The sequence below is a fragment of the Amphibalanus amphitrite genome, unplaced genomic scaffold (genome assembly GCF_019059575.1).
Source record: "Amphibalanus amphitrite isolate SeventyFive unplaced genomic scaffold, NRLGWU_Aamphi_draft 000692F_arrow, whole genome shotgun sequence".
Lineage (NCBI taxonomy): Eukaryota > Metazoa > Arthropoda > Thecostraca > Balanomorpha > Balanidae > Amphibalanus > Amphibalanus amphitrite.
The window spans coordinates 72108-96353 of record NW_024882186.1 but is presented as its reverse complement, the minus strand read 5'-3'; the positions used below and the strand labels follow the sequence as shown (position 1 = coordinate 96353).

Sequence of the window (24246 nt, the reverse complement as noted above, 5' to 3'; positions counted from 1 at the left end):
CTGACGCGGCTGCTGTGCCGAGATATTCGTTTCGGAAACCGACTTGTTTTTTTTTTTCAAACTGGCCCTGAAATGTACCGCCCTTCAGAGACCCTGTGTAGTATCGATCCCGTCAGGCTTGCCCTGAACTGTGCGGTCAGATATGACCGAGCTGAACTGTTCCGCCACCCGTCCCCGAGCCGTGCCCATTCGGTCGACCACCGTCCTGTTTATGTTGTGCTCGCCGCAAGGCGCTGAAAGCTGCCTTCTCGGTGGCACGGGATAATGGCCAATCCCAGTCAGAAAGGACCATTCGGGGGTGACTGATGTCCCCAACATTCACTCGGTGCCAAAGTAAAGTGCAGAAGCTCGTAAATCGTGGAGCGGTATGCAGTCGGCGTGCTAAACACGCTCCACCGAGTTTTCTGATTTATTTTCAATCATCGGGAACCTGTAGGATGTCGAGCTCTGTTCAGTGGTCTGCTATACCACTGGTGTGGGATAATGGGGACGTTGTAATCCGATTCTGTAGCGGATTTTACAGCCCCGGCTGCGGACGGCAGTGGTCACTGGGGCCGTGTTCCGTGGAGGGACAGCGCCGGCCGCTGATTGAAATTGCCGTGGGATTAGGCCATTGGATGATTTAGAGCGATGCTAGGATGGGTAATGGGTATTGGGTTGGGTGCGTACTGACTGGCTGAGCTCGTCTCATGAGATGGAGCACTGTGTCTGACCGATTGTTTCCCTCACTGACTGGCCAGCTCCCATATTCCCACACTAAACTCGCCTCCCCCTATTTCCAGAGCCGCGTGGACGGCGTGCAGGCGTCGTGGCGTCAGCTGCAGGAGGTGTCCGAGGGCCGCCAGGTGACGGTGACGCCGTCGGCCGTTCCCACCTCCCCCGCCTCGCCGGCCGCCGCCGCCCCGGTCCGACGCGTCGACCGGACGTCCATCAAAAACGGTGAGTGATCCGACCCGAGTGGCTTCCCTATACTCAGTCAGGAGTCATTCAAGAACAGTGAATAAAAACACCTGAGTTGTGTCCTCTCAATGACCAAGTGTCAGTCAATAATGATAAGGACCAGGCCTGTGTGGAATCCACTCTGTTTCACCCGACCTCAATCAGGGAGGGTGAGTGACCAGTCCCGTGTCGTGTCCTCTCAACTCTCTGACTGTAGCGAGTATCGGTCGTTTCATTCGACCCATTCCTGCGATCATCAGTAACCACGCCGCGGCCGTGGTACTCGTCGGGCCGATCCGGCACGTTGGAGACCATAACTCGTAGTGGCCCGGGTCAGGGGGAGGGGCCAGAGCGCACGTCCGCGGGTTACGAGCTACCTGGTCAGCCCAGCGCGGCTCTATAGGATGAACGAGCGCTGCGCCTGTCGTGACCTATTGTAAGCCGTACTGGTGACCCATTAGTCTACTGTGTGTGGACCAGCCACACCATGGTCTTTTGGTTCGTTTGGTCCTTGAACCGACTGTGTGTGGTTCAGACTCTAGTTGGTCCATGGCGTTACTATGTGTTAACATGGTCCATCAGGTCCACTGAGCTATCGTGTGTGGTCCAGACGAGCCGCCGGGCCCCGTGGCCGCTCCAGTTGGCACACAGGCACGTGCTGTCTGGGTAAGAATGGGATATGATTAATGATCCGCTCAGGACCGGCCGCCGACACGACAGGCAAACGGCGGCAGCATGGTAGGCCGCGATGCTAGGAAGCCCAATAGTGACATCGGGGAATATTTGTCAATGGTCACGGGGAAACAGTTACCATGGTAATTAGTAGCTAACTATAGCATTTATACACGCCCTTATTGATGTGATGCCCATGGAAACGGGGTCACTGTTTACAGGACAGGTATGCTGATTTGTTGATGTTAGCGCTAAGTCGCCATAGCGCGTACTTTGTAAAACCGTTATTCGTCGTATGATGTTGTCGGTTGGGCCCCGTCATAGTACATGCGTTGCTCGTATCATTCATGTGTAGCCATTAGCGGTCGGTTTGGCTGAGCGTAACGCCTTGGCTGATCCAGCCATGTGCAATGCGCGCTGAGGGGGCATGTAGTGCGGCACTGCTGCGACAACCCTGCTGCAGTAGTACCGCGCCCCGCGTCACGGGCCTCGGTGGACCCGCGTTGCCCCGGCCACCCTCGGCCAGGACTGATTATAGACACGGTTAGCTGTGCCCCCGGCGCGCGGCAAGGGGCTGAATTATCTTCAGGGTCACTAGCTGTACTATCCCCGGGGCCACTGGCTGAACTTTCCCCGGGGTCTTACCCAACACCGTCTGCGCAAACTGCCCTGCTGGCTTCTAATTTAGGCGCTGCTAAAGCCTAGAACTGCCCAGTACGAAATCGGTATTGCTTTGTGGGGCGATGCGTCATGTTTTATATGGGCGTTCAGCTGGTCACGTTCTCTGTGAATGTGTAGCGGACAGGTAATTGAACGGCCCGTTATCACACCATTGATCAGTGTGTGCCAGTGTTTGGGTTGGCTGCGGGGATTGAACGGTGTTTTTGTGAGCCTGTCAGGGAGGCGGAGTATGTGAGTGAAGGTCGGTTCAGAGTCAACTCGGGCACTCCGTCCCTGAGAGTCGCCGGTCGCCATGGCGCCTCTCCGAGCTGTCACCACCGCCGCAGCTGCCTCCTTTCCTCTCCTTTCTGAAGAGCGCGACCTTGGAGATGGCGTCAGCCGGCTGCGACTGACTGACATTGTTTTTGTGTCTGTCGTCGCTACCCGCTGTGCTCTGTACCACAAGAGACCGGCCGCCCGCTGTATAATCTGCTGGGTGTCTGCTATTGTGTTCCTCCCATGAGCTATGTTATGTACCATATATGTTCTGTCCTCCATTCCGGCCACCCGCTATTTTCTGTGCCATACGGTTTGTGCCTCCTTCTATCCATGCCTCCTGTGTTTTATACTCGTTCCCTGCCTCTCGCTATATCTTGTACCATGCTGTATTTTGTGCCAATTGTACCATACGGAGCCGCGCGCCTATGACTGCTCACTGCACTGTGTACCGCTTCCGCCCCCTCTGACTGTCTCGCTGCCGCGGCGGCAGCGCTGAAACGCGTCACCGCTGCCATCGTGCACGTGGAGCCGCGCTCATACGTGTCCAAACTGCTGCGCACCGGGCCACGTGAGTGCCGCCACGTGCCACGTGCGACGGCGACGAGTGATGGCTGATGCTAACGTGTGTGCCGAGTGACACTAACAGCCGGCGAGCCCGCTCGTCAGCATGACGAAAAGACCAACCGACACGGGTGGTTCCCGTCCGTCCTTCTGCCCGTCTGTCGGTCTGTCCAGCCGACAATAATCTGTTAGAAGAAGGTAACCTTGTTGTTAGCAGTTACACCCGTCTGTGTGTTGTTTGCTGTGCAGATAAACATAGCAGTAGCTATTTTCAGACTGAATAGTTCACAAACAGCCGGTGGGCGGTGGCGTGGTTGGGTCAGCTGCACGAAGAACACTAATTGATGGGATCATCATCAAAGTACTTGGGTCGGTTCGTGCCCGACGGTGTTCCGCGGCGCCGACGTCGTTATTTCTATCCCATCGGCGGGGGTTTTATGAGACGATAACGCCGTCTTTATGGGGCTGGTAGGAGTCTCTGGCACCGAGCGACCGCAGCTGCCACCCTTTCACCCTCAGATTTGTTTAGAGCACGGAACAACTGGCAACCGCAACTTTGTCCATCTACTACTTTGTCAACTTTGTCCAAGCCTCCGGAGTGTCTGTTTTACCATGGTGACTGCTACTGGTCGTATATCCGTCTGCCACCCTCGGTCCGCCTACTCTGTCCTCAGAGCTGTGGCGACAGGTGACCGTTAGTGGCCGTCTGTCTGTCTGCCACCTCTCGGCCCGTCATACCCTGAGCAGCAGGTGCCCCCCATTATGACGACCCGGAGCGAGTGCCAGCCGACGGCCGCCGACACGTCTCGGCCGCCGAGGAGACGCCGCAGCCGGCACCGTCCCTCTTCCGGCCCGAGTTGGCAGCGCGTGCGACACGACTCACTCAAGGCCGCTGTTTATTTGGCAAATGTTTGTTTACTTTCGCTAATCGCGGGAGGTGGTCAGTTCGTCTGAGGTCAGGTCATCTATTCAGTGCACACGGCGACCACCGGGGAAGTCACTCTGGGTCACACCAATCTCTCAGCCAGTCCATGTTCTGTCCGGGCTCTGATTGACAGCGTCAGTCGTAGCAACGCTCCCACACCAGGCCTCTGCAGAGGCATAGCTCTGCCTGACTCTGCTCGTGGGCAGCCGTATTCCCATAAGGCCCGGTGGGCGGACGGCAGTGTCCAGGTGACTCGGTCTTTCCAGTGCCGGTGCGGCGGACGTCTCCGCCCCCGGCTGCCAAGCTAAACGCGGCCGGCAGCGACGGCGATCACTGTGCGCGCCGCCGCCGCCGGAGAAGGAGGCGGAGGCTGGTGGTGGCGGTGAAAAACCCCGTGTTCAGTAGCCGACTCCACCGGTGCACGACTGGAGCAGTGGTGACGGAGCCGAGCGGCGTGGTGTGCCAGAGATGCCGAGTGGGATGATTGGGTTGCCCGCGGTGCTCTGAGGGAGTGGTGGGGCATGCGGTGCCTACACTCGAGTGGTCTACCGACGGCGCTGAGGGTGATTTTCCATCGGTGCTGAAGGAGTTATGAAGTGAAATTTTCCGCTGCGATATTTCGGAAGGAGCTGTGCAATGCCGTTTGCCGATAAAACTGAGGGTCCCGTGCTGCCTGTGGATGGTGCTGAGGGAACCCTGCAGTTTTCGAACGGCGCACTGTGGTTTTCGAAGGGCGCTGACGGAGCTGAGCGTTGTGATTTTCCAGTGGTGCTGAGTGCGCTGCACGGTGCCGTCTGCCGGGGCGGAGCTGGCGTGTAAGTGAGGCGTGACTCGGTGTTTGCCAGCGCGGCCGACGGTCTGATGGAGAGCGGCAGCTGGCGGCGGCCGTCCGCGGAGATCGGGCCCGGCCGGCACCAGTGACGGCCTGTGCCGACCCGCCGAGAGTAAGCACCGTGCCGTGCCCTGTGTGTGACCCAGCCAGACGGACAGTCCCGGGAGACAAGGCAGGTGGAGATCAGCCGGTGGGAGTGGGACTGACGGTCCGGGCAGGCGCGGCCAGAAGGTGCCTGTCGGGCGCCGCCCCTTGGGGACGAGTGAGGTGTAGGCTGCCTCGGCGGTTGCCATGTTTCTGTTCTACAAGGTGGTGAAGAAGGGGAGGGAGCGCGGCCGGCGGTCGGTGGCGGGCGGCGCGCCGGAGCCCACCCCCGAGCAGCGGCCGCGGCGCCGCTCCGTCCAGCCGTGCTACATCGACATCGGGTACGGGGGCGGCGCGGACGACGGCGACGGCCCGGAGGACGCGCCGGCTGCCTCCTACGGCAGCCGACTGTGTCCCGAGTCGGCGCGGCGCGGCCGGCGCGGCTCGCACTGCCTGGCGCCGCCGGAGCCGGGCGGCCGGCGCGGCTCCGCCTGCTCCGTCAGCAGCCACGGCGCCGGCAGGAGCCCGCGGCGCAACCACGCAGCGCGGAGACACCACCGACACGCCGACTCACCGGCCGGCGGCCGGGACGGGCCGTCCAGCCCGGGTGCGACCAGCGGGGCAGGCGTGGCCTGCAGCTCCTAACCTTGTCGTGATCGTCACTAACCGTGCTCACCCGCCTGAACTTCGGCTCAGCTCAGTCAGCGGGCTATTATCCCTGTCCGTCTGGTCAGCAGTGCATTTTACGAATTTTGTGTGTTGGATTTTGTCGTCCAGAATGCTTGCTACTAACAGACTGGAACAGTTATTTTTACTAAGTCATGCTTTCTTACATGAATTGTAAATCATGTTTTGTGTATAATTCATTGATACTGGTCCTGCAAGTTTCACACAACTCGTTTTGGTACCAAATTAATGTAACCATAGCATTTCCCATTGTAATCTCGGCAGAGTTTGCTGTGATTCTCATGCCATTGTTGTAGCGATACTTACTATTTTTAAAGTATATAAATATAGCAATTGCTTGTTTTGCTGTGCCGAGATCAAAGTCGGTCGAATTATCCTGTCGTTGATATTGGTTCTGTACCGTTAGGAACGAAAATATTGGGCTTAAGCTTTGCGCAATATCAAGCCGGAAATGCAACGCTGTCGCCGGATTAACTTTCCGGTCGGCATGCTAGAATCGCTTTGATATGTCTGGGATCATTGTTTGAGATAACACGGATCTTTGTTCCAGGTGGGGTGTTTCAGTGTCCATTTACAGACCCCAGCTGGGTTCATTGGCGGGCGTGCACGGAGTGTTAGCACCTGTCCCGGAGGAGGGAGGGGATGGGCTCCTGGACTGGCAGCGGGCCAGTGCCTGTGCGGTGCTGCCCGGCGGCCACCGGACACGGGTGTCGTGACCGTCACCTCACACATCAGCGGTCCTCGGGGTCGATCGTAAAACACGGTCCGTTCGTGACACGGTCGATGCTCCTTCATTCCGCCCTACCTTTGTCGAACGGTCACCCTAGGTCCGTGGAACAGGGCCAGTGAGAGCAACAGCACGGACAGCGGAGAGCCCGCTGAGCTGGCGCTGCGGGACCGAGCGAAGCCCCACCGGCTTCCGTCTCACCTCCCCTCCCGGTGACGTGAGGGCCCCACTCGTCGCCCCTCGGCCACACCGTGTTGTCGCCGCGAAAACACGGTGGTTTGTGCAGTGTGCCTCACGCTGTCGACTGACCGACGCCCGCACAGTGGGCCCTTCTCACTCCTGGCGGCTGGCCGGCGTCAGCCACTGGGGGCGGGAGGAGAGCTGACGCTACCAATCAGTCGTAATCGGCTTTGCGGCGTGCGACGTGGCGCTATGCCTGCTCTGACGCCGGTGTCGGCCTCGTTCACCGGCTCCGACACGGTCGGCCGGCGGCGGCGGCGACAGACCGGTGGGGGTACGGCGGGGAAGGGGGTAGGACATCGTGGAGACAATTTGAAGGTTCGACGGAGTGGGCACAACGAGGACACGGTGAAGAGGAGTTGGACTAGGGTCTCGCTTGAGTCACTACCGTGATCTGATGAGTCTTTCCAGGGTCCGGCAGGATTCGTTCCTTATGCAGGATGTAGCCCCAGGGACAATGTCAATATCTCTTCGAGGAACGGTTGTGCTTTGTGTGGGAACGATGATGGTTGATAGTCTATTCCCGCTGATAGTCTGCCATGAGTCAACGCGTCAGGTCGAGTCGGGTCATGTTACCGTTAGCGGATCCGCCTGCCATCGCCCCGCTCTGTGACAGTGTGACCTGGCGCCGCCGTTACCCCCGGCTACTGCTGGGTGGTTTGGTTATCTGTTCCTGTGCGACCGGCCGACACCTCTGCTCCCAGCTTGGGCAGTCGGGATCGGCTGGCCAATAATTCGGAGATTTGCCTGCCCCGATACGGGCGGTGATCATTGCCAGGCTTATTGGACTCCGAGCGGAAGGGTGATGACGTCATTGGCACGGCCGGCGCCGGCTGTCCTGATGGAAACACCATTGGATCGCCGGCGACTGACGGTCCAACTAGCGTAACTGCTGCTCCAAGCGCCGCTAAGACGCAAGTTATGTTGAAATGTCTATTGTCTTACTGATGTCGTCCAGTGCACCACTTCGTTCCATTCAAATGACGCTCTTGTGATGGGGTGCGTTTCTGTGATGTGACGCCAAGCTCCTGACGTGTCTTTCCAACGTTCGTTTGGCGGTTCATCATATCATTTGACCATATTACGTATGAGAAAAGGAAATTGCTTTGTTCTCGTTCTCAGTCTGTAGCACAAATTAATTATCTCAGAATGACCTGACTTTTGGAAGCTGCAGACCAAGTTCCATTCGTTGACATTCATTTGCTCCATGCTTGGTATTTTTAGCATACAAATGGCTTTAGAAGTGGTTCTACAAAGCTGCGGCGCGTACCTACATACTTTTTAAAACACGTGTCATTCTGATTATCATCCACTTTGCAGGTCCACTGCATCCACTGTATCCGCGTCCACTACGATTGCATGAACTGTGTGCGCTAACAAGGATCATTGATAGCCTTACGTGACTACCATTTATGTAGTGCTGAACGATCGCCGATCTCTGTCCGTGATACTGTGACGGTTTACGAAACTGACCGACGACGTATTTCAGGGCTTAAGTCTTCACTGGACACTGACTGTCTGGTCTTTATTGCCATACACTTACCTGTGACCCGCACTGCACTGTCACCTCTAACCAATGACCCGTCTTGCACTGTCGTCTGCTGTGACCGTGTCTTCGAATCGCCCCTGTAAACAGGGAGTCTTGGCTCAGTCACACGTGTGACCGGTGACCCATGCCTCAGTCAGTGACTGCGGTGCTGTCCGTTGTGGCCTTTGTTTTACCGTCGTCTGACACTCCCTTCTCTGACTGAGTTGGCCCGTGTTTCAGTGGGCTTGGCGGCACCGTCGCCGTCCGCCGACCCGTCGCCGTCGCCTACCTCTCCGGACGGATCCCGGGCCGGCTCTCAGCCCCCCAGCTTCCCGTCGCCGCTGACCAAACACCGCACCGTGGCGCCGGCAGCGCTGGTCACCAGTCTCGACAAGAGCATCAGCCAGGTGAGAGCCAGCGGAGACGCAGTCCGCACGCCCTGAAATCCAACCATCATACTAGGCTACTTGTTTATATCAGAGCGAATAGAGAGTGGGTAAACATCAGGAGGAGGGGACCTTACCGGTCCTGTCCAGTCCCACTTATACGTATCTGCTAGCTCAGCGCCCTTCCTCGGAACCAAGTGTTGAGTTAAGGAAAGAGTTAAGTCAAGCTAGGCCGCCCTTACACGGGTCCGACCGGACTCGTGTCGGTCGTGCTGCCACCTCCCGGCACTGAGGCCGACCGGTGGTTTCCGCTGGAGCCGGGAGCCCCCTCCCGCCCCAAGGCTTTGAGACGGGAGAGGGCTCAGGCTGGCCGTACGACTTGACCTGGAACTAATGCTGTTTTGCGATGGATAATGAAGTGGTTAATTTGGCGGCGGTTTTAACTTATTACGAGCGAGCGAGCGCAGCGAGCGAAGCGAGTCTTTTCAATATAACGGAAAAATCTCAGTATGAGCGGCCCGGCCCGGCCCGGCCCGGCCCGGCCTGTAACGCTTTTGAGAGGCTTATATCTCAGCAACCGCTGGACCGATTGGCCTGCGGTCTTTTTTGCTGGGTAGCCCCATCCCCTCTACCCCGTAATTGACTACTTTTGATACATCTCAGTGACCGTCGTGGCACGTGCCACGTGAAAAGTCAAGGGTGTTCAAGCTGTTTTGCAAAAGTAGTGATTTTGAGAAGCCCATATCTCAGCAGCCGCTTGGGCGATTGCCTTGCGGTAATTTGTGTAGGGTAGCTGCATCCCTTCTACCAAAGGTCGGATACTCTTGATCTATGTGAGTGACCCCCACTGCACGTGCAAAATGCAAAAAGAAGAGGTGCCAAATTTGTTCCCATTTCAATAACTCGGTAATTACTGTGGCGATTTCGCTGAAACTTGGCATACAGGTAGGCACCAACCAGGCAATGCATTCCCATGTGTTGCGGTCAGGGTGCTACTGCACGTGCGCACGTGCAGGGGGCGCTTCCAGATCTCGAGAACGGCTGGGCCGATTGCGCTCAAATTTGGTACACGGTTGGGGACCAGTTAGTAGGGTGCCGTGCAAAAGTAAGTTTGGACCCCGTTTGCACGTGCGCACGTGCAGAATGCCGCTTCCAGATCTCAGGAACGGCTGGGCCGATTGCGTTCAAATTTGGCACACCGCTAGCGACCGGTTAGAAGGGTGCTTTGCACAGGCCCGTTGGAAGTACCATCTCACCCTTCCGCACGTGCAGGGCGGCTCACTATCTCGCTCGCTCGTCCGTCGCCCAAAAGGCGTTTTACTGGTTGTATTATCTGGGGATATATCGTCCACTGTCGGTTGTTGTCCCCTGTAGATGTCAGTACTGGCTGAAGCCGCTGTCCTGCCCCCTCGCACCCCCTCGTAGCCTGGCTCATCTGTTGGCTAACTCTCACTCTGCCACCCGATTTCTCACAGATCAAGGACTGGCTGACGCTCATTACACGGATGTGCGACAAACCGGTGATTATCGGCGACGCCGCCGACGTCGAGCGGGTCGTCTCCAAACACAAGGTGAGCCGCTCGCTGTTTTGAGCGATTCTTTGTTTCTACCGAAACTTTTACAGGATAGCAAACTGGCCAACTTCCTGCGAAGGAGTGGAGCTTGCGATCTACCCATCCGCCCGCCCTCCAGAACAGCACACTATCTGCTCTGTTTGCTCTGTCGTCCCGTGCCGTCCGTCCCGTGCTGTGTGTGATGCCGCGGCGAGTGTTCCACTGTGCCGCCGAGCTCGGCTGTACTGCGGCACAGCCTACCCGGCCAGTGAAAGCCGAGACGGCCGGCGGACGGCAGCGACGGGCGCGTACCGTTTTCCTGTACCGGATGGCGGGAGTGGGTAGCTCCCTTTATTTCTATGGTAGCTCCCAACCCAAGTCAGCCGACTCGAGTCTGAAGGCGTCGTGTATAAGGATGCTTAAGAGGAGCCGTATCAAGTGCCCCATTGTCCCGAACTGTTGTTTCACTCATTTTTTTAGTCCCGCCACCATCGAGCCCTCCTCTGCACTTCTCTACCGTCATGTTTATTCCTAGATATATTTCTTTCTTTCTCGTAAGTTTCTAAAATTAATGCTCATTTCTACTGGCTATACGCCCTTATAACAGGCAGCCTTGCAGCTAGTTTATTTCCCTCTGCGGCGGCTGGCTGGCACTTCCGTGAAATGTCGTGGGACCCCGGTTGGCTGTCTGTTGCGGCCGGCTGCCCCCTGCCACGGCTGTCAGCCTCGCTTTGGCGCACCATAACTTCCAGCGGCGGCGACCGGTGGGCCGGTCACGGTAGAGCGCTCCTCGCCTGGGCGAGAGGCGCCGACTCGGGTAGAGGAGTCGCGCTGTCTGGTCCGCCGGCGCGCTCTGGGCGGCCTCCCACCCCGCCCGCGCGCCACCGACCGACACTGCCATTCTCGGCAGCTCCGCGGCTCTTGATGTGGCTGTTCACTCCGAGTAGGGACTGACAGTGAGGGACGGGATGGTGCGCCGCTCCACGGGTCTGCTGTGCGCAGTCGGCGGCGTCGACCGCCAGTTTATGATCGGCTGGGGAGCGGTCTGGACCGTCACTCAGTACACAACACCTGCTGCTCGGCACAGCCGCAGTCGCTGCCTCGTGGCACGCGCGGTCCAGCGGGGACAGGACGGCAGGCGGCCCCGGTGGGTGGGCTTCTGTCCTTACCCCGAAATGGTTTTCTCGTACCCATTTGGTGTGGTCTTACAATGCTGTCTGATGAGTCCTCAGCGGGCCAGACATCTAGGCTGCACCAGGCTCGTGTGGGTCGCGCCGGCTCCCTGTGGTGTGGTCTGCGATAAAATGCTGCGGATCTTTTCCAATTAGATGCGAATCCCAAGCCCTCATGAATTAACCAAATTCTTTCGCCGAGAGTTTGCATAATAAATCTGCACTCTTTCGTATTTTAGGCTGCTTTCAAAGTGGAATTAACCCGCGCCCCACTGGGGGGGGGGGGCTATTTATAGCCCCCCTCCCGTTTTTCTGCAATAACTTCCAAACCGCTTGACGTATCGACGCCAAACTTTCAGTACCTTCGGCTGCATCAATTTGACACCTTGTGTCAAAATTTGAACTTCGTACCTACCATAGATCGGCTGGAAATGACGTCAGAGTGACGTCATGTTCGGCCGATTTCGACGCAAAACATTGAACCACGGCAATCGCTCCCAAGAGCTCAGTTTTTAAGCTAGATCCAATTTCTTTGCATGAGAGGACTCAGAATAGACTGCGCTATCAAACTGCTATCTCGGATTTTCGAAATTTTGAAAATTTCGAAAATTTCATATAATAAAATTCAAAATTTATATTTTTACATTTTTTCAATTTTTTTTTGACTATTCGAAAAAAACGGAATATATGTGATAAAACGCATTATTATGACTAACTCTAGCAAGTTTTAGCTAAATATCTTCAAAAATGGCCAAGTTATACGCATTTTTGCAAAAAATTAACAATTATTAATTTTTCAAATCAATTTTTCAGAACGAATTTGACATCGTACGCCAATATAAATAGCACCATCGTGTTCCTGAGCTCAAACTGCATCCAATAGACACCTTTTTTGTTGAAAAATTTTAACTTCAAAATTTGACCTTTTTTGACCTGAAAGTGACCTGACCTAAGCTAAATTTGACTCAAAATGACCTCGAATGACACAGACGACATCAGATTCGAAATGTGTGGCCTAAATGGACCATAAAACATGTGTCACGTGACCGACGGATGATATAATATTTTCGTGACCTGTGATGACCTGACCTTGACCTGAAAATCAAAGTTCAAGTTTGGTACCCTCAGAGTATCTAGAGCATCTGTTCACGAGTGTGTGAACCAAAAATGAGCCTGATCTGACTTGTAAGACGGCGGCCAGAGCCCAAAACGTGAAGAAGCCAAAATGCTAATAATTTTTACTTTGACCTGACCTGTGACGTCATCGGTGACCTCGAGGTCAATGAAATTAGGTTTTGCTCGACAGTTTTTCCGGGGCTATCAGACGCCGTTTGAATTTTGACGATCGGCCCAGTAGTTTTGGAGTTAGGAGGGGGGGGGGGGGCTATGAATAGCCCCCCCCCCCAGTAGGGCGTGTTATACGCAGACCCCAGTGGGGCGCGGGTTAACAAATGAAGTTCCTTAATTGCAACAGAAAGGTTTAATTGGTGGTCTGTAGCAGCATGCCCTTTATCTCCCAGTTTATAGTTCGGAGTTTGGGCAGATTCGATGAGTTTGGACAATATACTTCGCATCAGTGGATATCAATCGCTTGTTTGAATGAGAGCCAGACGCTCGGGCATTTCCAGATGAATTCCTCGGCCTTCCCTGCGTTTGGTTTGTCGTGTTTGGAATGATCCTCTCCCGGTCTGTCTTCTGCCTCCGTCTGAGTTCTGACTGTATGTATAACTGACAGACCATCCATCAGGTTTCGAGCACCGTCCGTCTGGCGGTCTGTTCTACCGGCTCTCGTCTGTCTCTGCTGACTGCTCTGTCCATGTGTGCTGACGGCCCATCCCGTCGGCTCTCCCTCGTGTGTTGATCCGCCGGGCCGTCTCCATCCATGTGTGCTGGTGGTCCGCTCTGCCGGCTCTGTCTGTCTGCTGGTGGCCCGTCCCCCGGCTCTCCAATATGTGCTAACAGTGCGTCCCTCCAGGCTCCCGTCTATGTGTGCCGGCGTCCCGTCCCGCTGGCTCTGTCTGTGTCTACTGTGTGCTGACGTCCCGTCCGCCGTGCCTCCCGCTCGTCCGACCGCCCTTATTGCCGTCCGTTCGGCGCGGACGCCGAATCCGGATGAGTCGTTCCGGGCCGCTCTCGGCGCCAGCGGCAGACAGAATCGCGATATCTATATATCGGGGATTGCGAGGGCTGGGCGTTAATCGGGAAGCCAGCGCGGTGCCGGCTGCCCACTGCCCGCTGCCTAATGTGGGCCGAATCGTGGTCGGACGCGCACAAAGGCTTAGCGCGTTAGCTGCTGATGTGATTATAGTGGCATGATTACTATTTCCAAGGGTAATTTGAAACCTCCATTATATAATTTACTTCGATCTTTATCCGTGCTCCCTCCCTCCTTTTCCTTTCTCTCTCCCCCCCTCTCTCTCTCTTTCTCTCTCTCTCTCTCTCTCTCTCTCTCTCTCTCTCTCTCTCTCTCTCTCTCTCTCTCCTGCAGCATCTCAGTCTAGTTTACTTCTCGTGCATTCGCTTGCTCACTTTCTCAAAGATCACGTCACACTTCTGCAACTACTAGGTCGTGATTACCGATGACATTTGCCCCGCCCGCAACCCGAACTGGAACCGGCTTGGTGTCGGCCAGGTACTGAGTACTGACTGATGTAGGCCCTGCGCCGTTCAGAAGTTGTGCGACGGTTTTGTGAGCGTTTGGGGCTGGTTCTGGGGTCGCTCGGACAGGGAACAATGGAGGACCATTGTGCGCAGAGGCCGTCAGTGCCGTATTTACCTGGTACAATGGGTAGCGGTGGGTATCGATTAGAGACCCAGGGAGAGGTAGTGCAAATATCCGCCCTCTCTCTCCGCCGTACGAGGTCCGAGGTCTGCCCGTGTCGCACTGTGCCATCTGGCCTTCTGTGCTGCTGATGTTCCCAGTATCGCGCCTGTAGTCGCGACATCCAACTGAATCAGAGGCCAGTTTTACCAACAGAAATATAGCCGCCTGCCGGAATTTTTCGGCTAATGACCGCGGTCCTTAAGCAAAAAATCCCGGCAGGGGGCTATTTTTCTGTTGGTAAAACTGGCCTCAGGTCTTCTGTCCTCTTTACACACCAATATCCTGCCCTTTAGCCATGCGTAAAACCCGGTGCCTTTACTCGGTTACGTGTTATGTGGACGTCAGCGGTCCTTACCACCACCCCGATAGGTTTGAACGTCTTAGACCCTGTCCACCGCCGGCCGCCCTTCCGGTGTGGTCCTTAGTTTACCCGTGTTCCATCCCACGGCCGCGGCAATATCGGCTGCTGATTTGCCTCCGTCCCGAGGGAGAGCTGCCGCACCCCGGGCGATCGGCGCGGACATTGCCGCGCTCCCGCCGGCTGTGAAGGAATGGCGTCCGCTGACGACGTGCCACCCGGGTAATGGGGAATGAGCAATGGTCGCCGAGGGCAGTCCTGGACCGTGGTAACGCACTCAGAGCCGCCGACAACGCGGCGGCGCAACTGGACTCGGCCAGCGGGCCGCCTGCGCTGGTATGCTGCACCGGCCGACAGCGCTGTGCGGCGGCACAGCATCCACTGACTGGTCAGTGGTCAGGCGGACTGAGGTGGCGCGGCGGCACGGTGTGGATGGACGTTCTGTTGTGATGGAATGGTCTTTACGATGGACACCACTTACAATGAACGAAGCAGCAATTCGGTCTGTTCAGCTGCAAGACAGCGCGCGCGCTAGTAATCGAATGCTCCGTATCAGGTTATGTTTACCAAATTAGCGCGGTGAGATTGCCAGCAAGATTGTCGGTTCATCGTTAAATTCTCGAACTTTATTAGCTGCCCGCATCTTTATTGGTGCATTGTTCGCGTGTTACGATGTGGCGTAACGTCTGTCGCTCTATCGTCTGAGGAAATGTCATGCTCAGCTAACCTCCCTCCTTGGGATTCGGCTGGTCGAGTTGGAGAATTCGGCCATTGATCTCGGTCAGCGGCGTTTGGCAGCCACTGTGCCGGTCACCGGGTCGAGCCGGGTCTCAGTTGGCTGCCCCGTCAGCGGCCCGGGTGGCGGCCCGCAGTCGGCCGACAGTGAGACAAAGCGGCGGCATCGGGCGCGGCCCGCGCTGAACATTGGCCGCGCACCGCCTCAGTGCTCCCCGGGGGGCAGAGACCGACGGAAACTGGTAATCGGCTGGCAGTTGAACCGGGCCGAGAGTTGCCGCGCCGCCAACTGAATCGTTTGTCTTCAGAAGCCACTAGCCGGTGGACGTCTGCCCGGCTCGGTCCAGTGATCCGTCCGTCTCCGTCTGCTTGGGCCAGTTGACCGTCTGCCGTTCGTGACTAGTGGGCCGTTTACATGCCTTGATCAGTTATTTTGCTGTCCCACCTTGCCACCGGTCCTCCTTTTTGCTCGGAACCAGTGGACTCCTCGGGGGAGTGGTATGTGTTCTCCGACGCCACCAGCGTCCAACACGGTTTATCCCCTCTCGTGACGTGACGCTTGGCGTATGGGTTACAGACGGCTTTCACGGAGCGGATTCGATGATACATGCAGTAATCCCTAAAGATGGGTTGAAGCTAGGCGCTGCTGAAAGAAGCGGATCAGTCCTTCGCGGCTTAAGAATATAAGCACGCCTCCGGTACAGCCTGCTGAAGCCTTTTCATTCAGGAAGAGCCTTTGGAGGCTTCAATAAATCCTCTTAATACATGTTGGTTCGAGGAAGTATATTCACTCCATTCAGGTGCCGTCTGATGGTTTTCTTTTCTTTTAATGACAGTATTTATTCCCTACAATGTGAGACAGCTAATCGCAGAGATGACATCTGCCACGCTGCCGTAGCCCGGTCCAGACGTCCTGTGGCTGTCAGCGGCTGCCCTCTGGCCCCACCCGGTGTCTCTGTAGTGGCGGGCTGTCATTTAGCGCCGCCGGCGACCCTGGAGTGGCCGCGGCCGGCCGGTGGCGCCGCGCCGTCTGGTGTGCTCGTCCCGCCGCCGCCGCCGGCGGGGAGCCGGGTACAGTCGCCGGGCCGGGTCAGCGCGCCGGCCGGGAGCGTCTCGATCGATGTCGTTGGCCGTCAGTTCGCGCGCTCCGTGCGCTCCGGGCCGTCTGGCGCCGTGCTGACCTGAACGGCGGCCACCGTATGTCCGGCCGGCCGGCCCGCAGCTCCCGCGGCCCGCGGGAGAATTTGTCACCGCCGCCCCGCCGCCTGGGTCGCCCCCGGGTGCACCGCGGCGGCGGCGGCCAGGCTGCCACCTCCGCGGCGACGGGCACACGGTTGGCGCCGCCGCGGCACGTCGATACGGGCGCCGACGCGCCGTCTGCGCCCGGCGGCGCCAGTGCGGTGTCGGCGGCGGAGGTGGCCGCGCGCGCGCGCCCGGCACCTGAGGGCGGCGTGCCGCGCCGGCGGGACTCGGTAACAGTGGTACTCTGTGGACACAGCACTCGGGATGTGGCAGCGGGGCCCGGCCAACGGCTCGGCGGGCGGCGGCCGATCGCCGGCCTCACAGCACCGCGTGCCGCCGGCGCCGGCCAGTGCGCAGTTCGACGTGAGTGGCGCTGAGTGTCCCTCACCGGTCACGTGTCCCTGTCTCAGCCTGCCAACTGCTGCTACTCCCGTCATGTCCCACTGCGTTCCATCCATCATTGCTCTGCCGTGTCCTGTCACCTGTCGTTGCTGATCTCTCTCGTCATGTCCCGCCTGTCACTATTGCTCCGTGTTCCGTCGACCTCCACTCCCGCCATGTCCCGCTGTATCCAATCCGTCATTGCTCCGCCATGTCCTGTCACCTGTCGTCACTGATCCCGTCATGTTGTGCCTGTCACTGCTCACGCCGTGTTATTCCTGCCACTGCGTCGCTCATCGCACCTGTCAATTTTCATATAAATTCCATTTTGTTTTACGTAGTGGGGATATCAGCTTACCTTTTAGAACCTCGGGTGTATTTTGTTGCCATCGCTACCCGTTGATTCCAATTACCACCGGCGCTAGCCCTGTTCCGGCTCAGTCAAAGGCGCAGGTTTTACCCAAAATCCATTCATCGCGCGGTACAAACCATTGATACCCTACCCTTTCTATGAGCAGTGATAACTTCATTTATGAAACTATAGGCAGCATAGCAGGGTTACTGGCTGACAAGCTGCAGCTGCTTAACAGTGATGTTTGATTATATGTCTGCTTTGGGTGTTATTATTGAGTGTAAGCTACTAAAGATTCTAGTACTTCGAAATAGGGTCCTCTCCAGTCGGTAAGGATGCGGCATAGGCGGCGTGCTGCTTGCCAGTCCTCCCGGCTGACCCTCATACTGCGCTGGTCTCACTGTGGCAGACGCTCGCTGGTCGCCCGATTCGCATCCGCTATGGCTGTCACCGCTCTCTAACTGAACTGGGTTGCCAGGTGCTCTGTTCCCCGTGTCCAGCGCTGCCGGACCGTCCGTACAGTGTCCACCTCCGCGCCGCCCTGTGCGCCGTGTGCCGGACTGCCTGCGGTGTCTGCCGCGCCGCCTGCGTCGGTCCGTCCGCCCCGGAGGGTGGTAGGGGGGGGGGGGAGGAAGGAGGGAGGAGTGGTGGATGGGTAATCAGCTTGGCACCACTGAGGATAAGCCGATTCGTGACGCGCTCTCGGCTTCCGATCCCTGCCGCCGAGTCCGGCCCCCTGTCGGTGTCATCACACCAGCGGATAATGCTTACTATTTTATTTACAGAGATTTACGGACAATAACAAAGGTGTTGTTTGCTCAAGAAGAATGCTCGTTTAGTACCTAGGTATATGGCCTTGGCAAAGAGCACACTTTGTTATAGGGCGCTCATTCTTCAGCCAAGCTATTCTGAGGGACCTCAACATGTTGCAGTCGGTATGATCTCAGCCCGAAACTAGCAAGCATAGCATGTTTTGTAGGCTTCTATCCATAGGCGGCGGAACGGGGGTGGGGGGCACCGGGGCACCGTGCCCCCCTTGATTTTGGCATTTTAACATTAGCGGCTTTGCATGGAAAGAATGGGACCACAAGTCGGCAGTGCCCCTTCCCCCCTTGATTGATGGTGTTCCGCCGCTACTGCTTCTATCATCTCTTCCTTGCCATTATAGTTCAGCTTTCATCGACCAAACGATTTGCCACTCTTTCCAAAGGAGCGGAAGTGATTCCTGTTGGATACAGTTTTGGCTGATCAACAGTCGCCGGCGAGCGGGCACGCATGTCTTTTGTCCGTCCGTCAAAGCGTATTCGGGCGGTGCGGTCGGACGATGGCCTGAGTTTTTAGTTCGTCACTTCTCTGTTGACATACCCGCTTTTTACCAGTACAACGTTATGGGCGCAAAATGACCACCGCAATCGACGCGCCCTAAAACCATAATAAACAAACAAACAAACTGATGCTCATTGCTCGACCTATTTCTGGCGTTGATCGTCTCGGGCGTCCTGTCCCGATGGTTCCGGGTGTTCCATTTGTCCCGAACATTGCTTTTAATAAATTGTTGCTTTGCCGTATTGCTAAACGGCGATTTTGCACTGGTATGTACCCGATAATTTGATATTCGGTTGTGACCATTTACCCATGATAAATGATCATGCGAATGCGGTCGTAACATGCAGTTGCTTTGAACTAAGGCCATATATAAGGCTTTGAACATATCTCTGTGGTAATTAGCTGCAATTTTATCACTTGATCGTCTAAACGCGAACGTGATGAATGTTTCGGTGGACTTGTTTCACCATGCCCCAGTACTTGATGGCAGCATTGAAACTGCTTATCAGTGAACACAAATCAGATTCATTGTTTTCGTTGCACATTGTCTTCACCAATTAAACCGGTAGTTTTGACGTTGACAATACAACTGAGAATGGCACTGGTGTGAAAATTATTGCAGCCAACGCTGTAATTCCAATGGAACTTCACGCTCAAAGGACACTAAACCAACCATGACCTAATTTATAGCTCAATCGTCAAATCTACCTTATCGATTTTAGCTTGGAGTGAGCTCCGTTAAGATCGTATATCAAAGCGGGAATTTGTCGCATGGACCGGGCGTAGCCCTACTTCATCATTTTGTAATGGGTTCCAGGGGATCCGTTATTCAGTTTTACGGTGCGTGCTCACGCCTCTGCCTCAGTGACGTCTTGTCTCCGCTGTGTCGATTCGGCCATTTGTTTTAACTTGTTTATGGTTATAAGCCGCTGCAACTCAGTGCGCCCGCTAGGCTGTCCTTCTCCACTTGTTAAGCCTGATCAACCTACTGTCTACTGTTTGGCCTGACCTGCCGGTGTCTGCAGTCTGCCGACTGTAGCTTTGGTCTGATATGACTCGCCGTGACCCTGTCGCCGACTAGGTCTCCAGTCTGATCTGACCCGCAGTCTGTATGCAGCCTGATCTAACCCTCTGTTACTCCCTTCTCCACCCCTCCATTGCTCCTTTTCTTCAGAATGTACTCCTGGAGCTGGAGTCGCGGAAGGCGCAGTGTCTCTAGTCTGACCTAACCCTCTGTTACTCCATTCTCCCCCAGAATGTGCTTCGGGAGCTGAGGTCGCGGACAGCGCTGTGTCTCCAGTCTGACCTGACCTGCAGTCTGTCTGCAGTCTGACCTAACCTTCTGTTACTCCCTTCTCCGACAGAATGTGCTCCGGGAGCTGGAGTCGCGGAAGGCTCAGCTCAGCGAGCTGGTCAGCTCGGCAGACGGCCTGAAGGACGACCACAATCGGCAGCAGGTTCACACCAAAGGTACGGACGATTGTACCTACCTACATTGCACACAAAAAGTACGGACGAAGGTACGCCAAAGGTACACACCAAGGTACGAACGAGGGTTTCCGACCGGGAGCAGGTCCTCGATGCTCGAACGATCACAGTGCACTCTACAGATTATATGAGCCTCATATGACCACGAACAAGAAATGTAATGACGTTCTTGCGATCGCCTTGGAGGATGTACGCTTCACGTCGCTTCGTGGACCTCCGAACGCTGCAGCCAATATGCCCCTCAGAAGGGAGATTGTTTCATCACTGGCTGAAGTTATGAGCCACTGATAACGTTATTGAATAAGTTAACCAACCAAATAATAACTTGAGTATCCATTATGGTCTAAATACGAACGGGTCACTGGACTATAAAATCCCATCAAACAAACAGCCCAAGTCGGGTTGGTTTTGGCGCGTGCCGGCCGGGATTCCTAGTATGCCCGGCTGGTGCTATTCTGACCCGTCGGTGATCTGGTGTCGGCCGCGCCGCCGCTTCTGTTGGGTCGATACGCCTCTCGGCTCTCGGCCGCGCTGTGTTCAACACGCCGCCGCCGTGCGAACGGGCCACTGACGGCTGACAGCTGGCTGTCAACTGTAGAGTACTGACAGTGATCACTGATCAGTGGTCAGATCAGATCATCACTGATCAGATGGACAGTTATCACCAGTCTGCCGTCCGACCGACCGACCGCCGCTCGCTGTCCTCTGCGCGTCGCTGGCCGCTGTCTTTTGCTACTCTGTGGTTCAAAGAAAGTGGGAAAGCCTAGTGGTATGAGGGGCGAAAGGGTTGCTGGTGTCGATCGAAGCGGTGGCTGGTATAGTGCGGCTGGGGTTAGTTGGAGAGGGGTGTCTGGCGTCGGCCGGGGAGTGGGTGACTGGTGTCGGTGGGCTTCACACTTGAATCCCTGGTAGGATGGCTGATGGAGGCCTCTGGAGAGGTGGCTGTTGTGGCGGGCTATCTTGTCTGCCCTCTGTCTGATATTGTCCGTCGGAGGGACGACTGGTGTCGGTTGGAGGAACAGTTGGACAGCAAGTCGGTGCCTATGAGGGACGGACAGCTTTGGTCAGCGATGGGACGTTTGTCGCAGCAGGTTCTGCCGCGGAGTGTCCGGCGCGGCGCCTCCTACAGGGGCTGCAGGGGACCGGTCGGCCGCCACTGGCGCCTGGCCGCCCACGGTCGATACGGGACGAGTTAGTGGGACTTTATCCCCCGATAGCCCGTGCCGCGGAGCCGGCGGCCGGTGGCGGAGGAGCGGAGAAAGCGGAGGAGGCGGGTTGGATAGGCTGTCATTAGATGGTGGCCGCTGGAACGCTGGACGTGGGAGAGATCCTTGGTCAGTCGCCGTGGTAGCGGGCTGTGCCAGTGGCGGGGAGCGGCAATCTCTTCCGTCGAGCCGGGCCGACGTGAGCTCACTTGATGGCCTACTATTTCAGTCTCAGGGCCGATCAGTAGTACCACCCGGGTCGTGCTGACGGCTGGACCCGGTCGGCGCCCCCCTCCCCCCTCCCGACACACCGCTCCAGCCTGGCAGCCAGACGTCGAGCCGTTATTTCCACGGCCATTGTGAGACGGTCGTTTCAGGGATTTGGGTTGACCTCTACGTTGGCCCTCTCTCGAGCCAGTGGCAATTCGGAATGATGCATACCCGAGCTCTCCCCACCGACCCTCGGCGCTGTGTCGTTTTAGGGCTGTCCATTGGCCGTCTGGATGGGGGTCGTTCGCCGGGCCATTCCCGCCGCCAGTGCTCGTTTGGAGAGGAAGAACAAAGGTGGAGACTATTTTATCCGGTTGTCAAATTGACACAATAATAGAATAATAGACACAATAATAGCACATTGCTTATCACACATGCCCCACATTCATACACCGTCTCCACGTGCTGACACTCCACTCCGCGTACCTCTTCCAGCTGTGCTCATTGTCCCGTGACGGCATTCGGAACAGCTTGACTTGGTTTGTGCAGCTCGCTCCATTCATCTGGAACGGCCGACGCAGTCAGGCGCACGACGGGCCGTGACTGGGGCCGCGGGGTTGAGCACTTACAACCTCTGACTAGCGATACAGATAGACTCTGACTATCTCGGCCGGGAGGAGGCAGGCTGCAGTCGCTCTCGAGAGTAGACAGGGCTCATCTGTCTGGAGCGGGGTAACCCGTTCGGCCACCTTCTACGGCGTCCTGTTCATTAGAAACGGGGAGTCCCGTTTACGTGAACATTGCCATTGGGGTGGGAGTCCCGGGTAGCATGGAAGGGATAGGGAATCTCGCTTTCGTGAAATGCGGTACGGGTTCGGGGAATTCCCTCCATCGGAGACATATAAAGGCGGACAGCGTCGCTGGTTTCACAGATGCAGCACACACAACATAAACATTATTATTGGTGCAGTGCCCACCTTTTGCGGGGCTCGGCGGCGGGACCCCGTCCCCAGGCGCTGTGCAGCCGGGGACGGGGCTGGGCGGCAGGGCTCGCCACGAGCTCGCCGGCGCCGTCGGGTGACAGGTCGATGACGCCGCCGCCAGCCATCAGCCGACTCTGATTGGGCCGGCGCCGGTGGCCGCGAGAATTAAACGGACCGTTTGTCCGCCTAATCAGCCATGAACCGGCGGCGGCGGCGCGCTACTGACGTCATGAAGCCCGTCGGCCGACTTAATCAGTCTTTAATGAGCCGGCCCATTTTATGGATGTCGGGCGGTCGACTCAAAGACGACTGGCGAGTGTTGATTGCTCATTGTGTAGTGTATGGCATGGCGCAGTACCGGGGGCGTGGCGCGCGGTGCGGCGGTGCTGTCGCCGCAGCCAGCAGCGCCGGCCGAGGGTCATTTGTAGCGGCGGCCGGGTCGTTAATTCATCGTCTCGCCCTCGCTGAGTTATGCGGCAGATGTCGTCTGCTCCACGTGGCCTCGTTTCTCCGCAGCTCCGCAGAAAAGCCGACCCGCCGAGGAAAAATGTCATTTCGTGCATGCTGAGCTTGTGAAACGTTGAACGAAAATGTGGAGCTTAGCGTTCTCATTTATTTTGTGTTGCAGCGAGCTGCAAAGGGCAGCAGTGCTATGATTAGAGCTGGTTGCAGCTCACGACTGAAGGGATTACATTGGGACTAGGTGACGAAGAGTCCTGTTGTAGGCTGAATCGACGTCGTCCAGAAGCTATGCAGACGATGTTCGGACCGCCCGGCCCTTGTCGTTACCTCCCATTGTTTTACGCCTGCTCCGACGTCTGTTGGACCGCCCCTCCACCTCCCCTCATCGGGTTTCTGTCAGTGGACCGGCCGGCGCCTGGAGGTGCGTGCCGGCGGCACCCGGTGTGCGTGACACACGATCCATGACTGATGGTCGCCACACGCCGCTAATGGAAGGAGACGGTCCGGCGCCCGGCGGCACCGCGCCCTCGGCCACCCCTCGCAGAGTGGTGAGCGATGGTGGGGTCCGGTTATGCCCTTTTGTCTGATTATGATTCGTCGTATGCATTTGTTTCACATTTCTGTGGCTCCGTTCCCGGGCCTGTGTTGGCGGTTCCATGCAGGACTGTGCCACTGTCAGTTCCAGGGCTGTGCAGCCGCTCCAATCCTAGTCCGTCAGCGTCTGTTCCGGGGACTGTGCCAGTGGCAGTTCTTGGATTGCGCAATGTGCAACGTGAAGCGCGTTGACTCCTCTGGCATCTGCGCCGCAGTCCCATCTCGAACTTGTTTGCTTCCTGTGAGCTACAGCAGGCCTCATGGCGGCCGCTGCGATCGTTTTGCGATTTTGCCGGCCGCCAAAATCAGCGAATGCTCGCTCCAGCCGTGCGCCTCTGGCATCCTGCAGCGCGTTTGTGTCCCTCCGTCAGCACAAACAATACACCAGCCCCACAATACCTGCGGCGCATCGATCGGCACGTCTATAACGCGGCACGTGCTTGAAGGCCGTGAGCAGGAATCGGGTAGTTCAATTAGGCGCGGCCTGTAAACACGTGCGACCAGCGCGGATCATAACACGCTAATTGGAGCGCCTCTGTCGCGCGCCTGTTGACCTAGTCGGGCCGGCTGGAGACTCGACGAGTTCTGGGGTGACGGGCTATGGTGTGGATCCTAGGTTTACCTACTGGACGGACAAATCTGCGAATGATCGGACCTACTGTGTCTAATGCGCACTGTCATTCGTATGTCCTAAACTATTGAGGTTTGTGTAATAACCATGGCTAGTTATGGACCAGCCATGGTTCCTTGCTCGCTTGTATCACTGGCCAGGGCTGGTTTCTGATCTGAACAGCTCTCCGGACTGATCGACATTGGTTTCTATCCCGTGCTAAGTCCGGTC

The 24246-nt window shown here is 56.8% G+C and overlaps 1 protein-coding gene across 1 annotated transcript in view; it reads left to right on the top strand.

Moving 5' to 3' along the window:
* The window catches only part of LOC122364707 (dystrophin-like), a 141557-nt gene that overhangs the window by 48515 nt on the left and 68796 nt on the right, over positions 1-24246 (top strand). Inside the window, exons 32-35 of the mRNA XM_043335356.1 lie at positions 783-939; positions 8375-8541; positions 9996-10091; positions 19828-19933. Of these exons, the coding sequence (XP_043191291.1) occupies positions 783-939; positions 8375-8541; positions 9996-10091; positions 19828-19933 (526 nt within the window). The remainder of the gene's footprint in view (positions 1-782; positions 940-8374; positions 8542-9995; positions 10092-19827; positions 19934-24246) is intronic.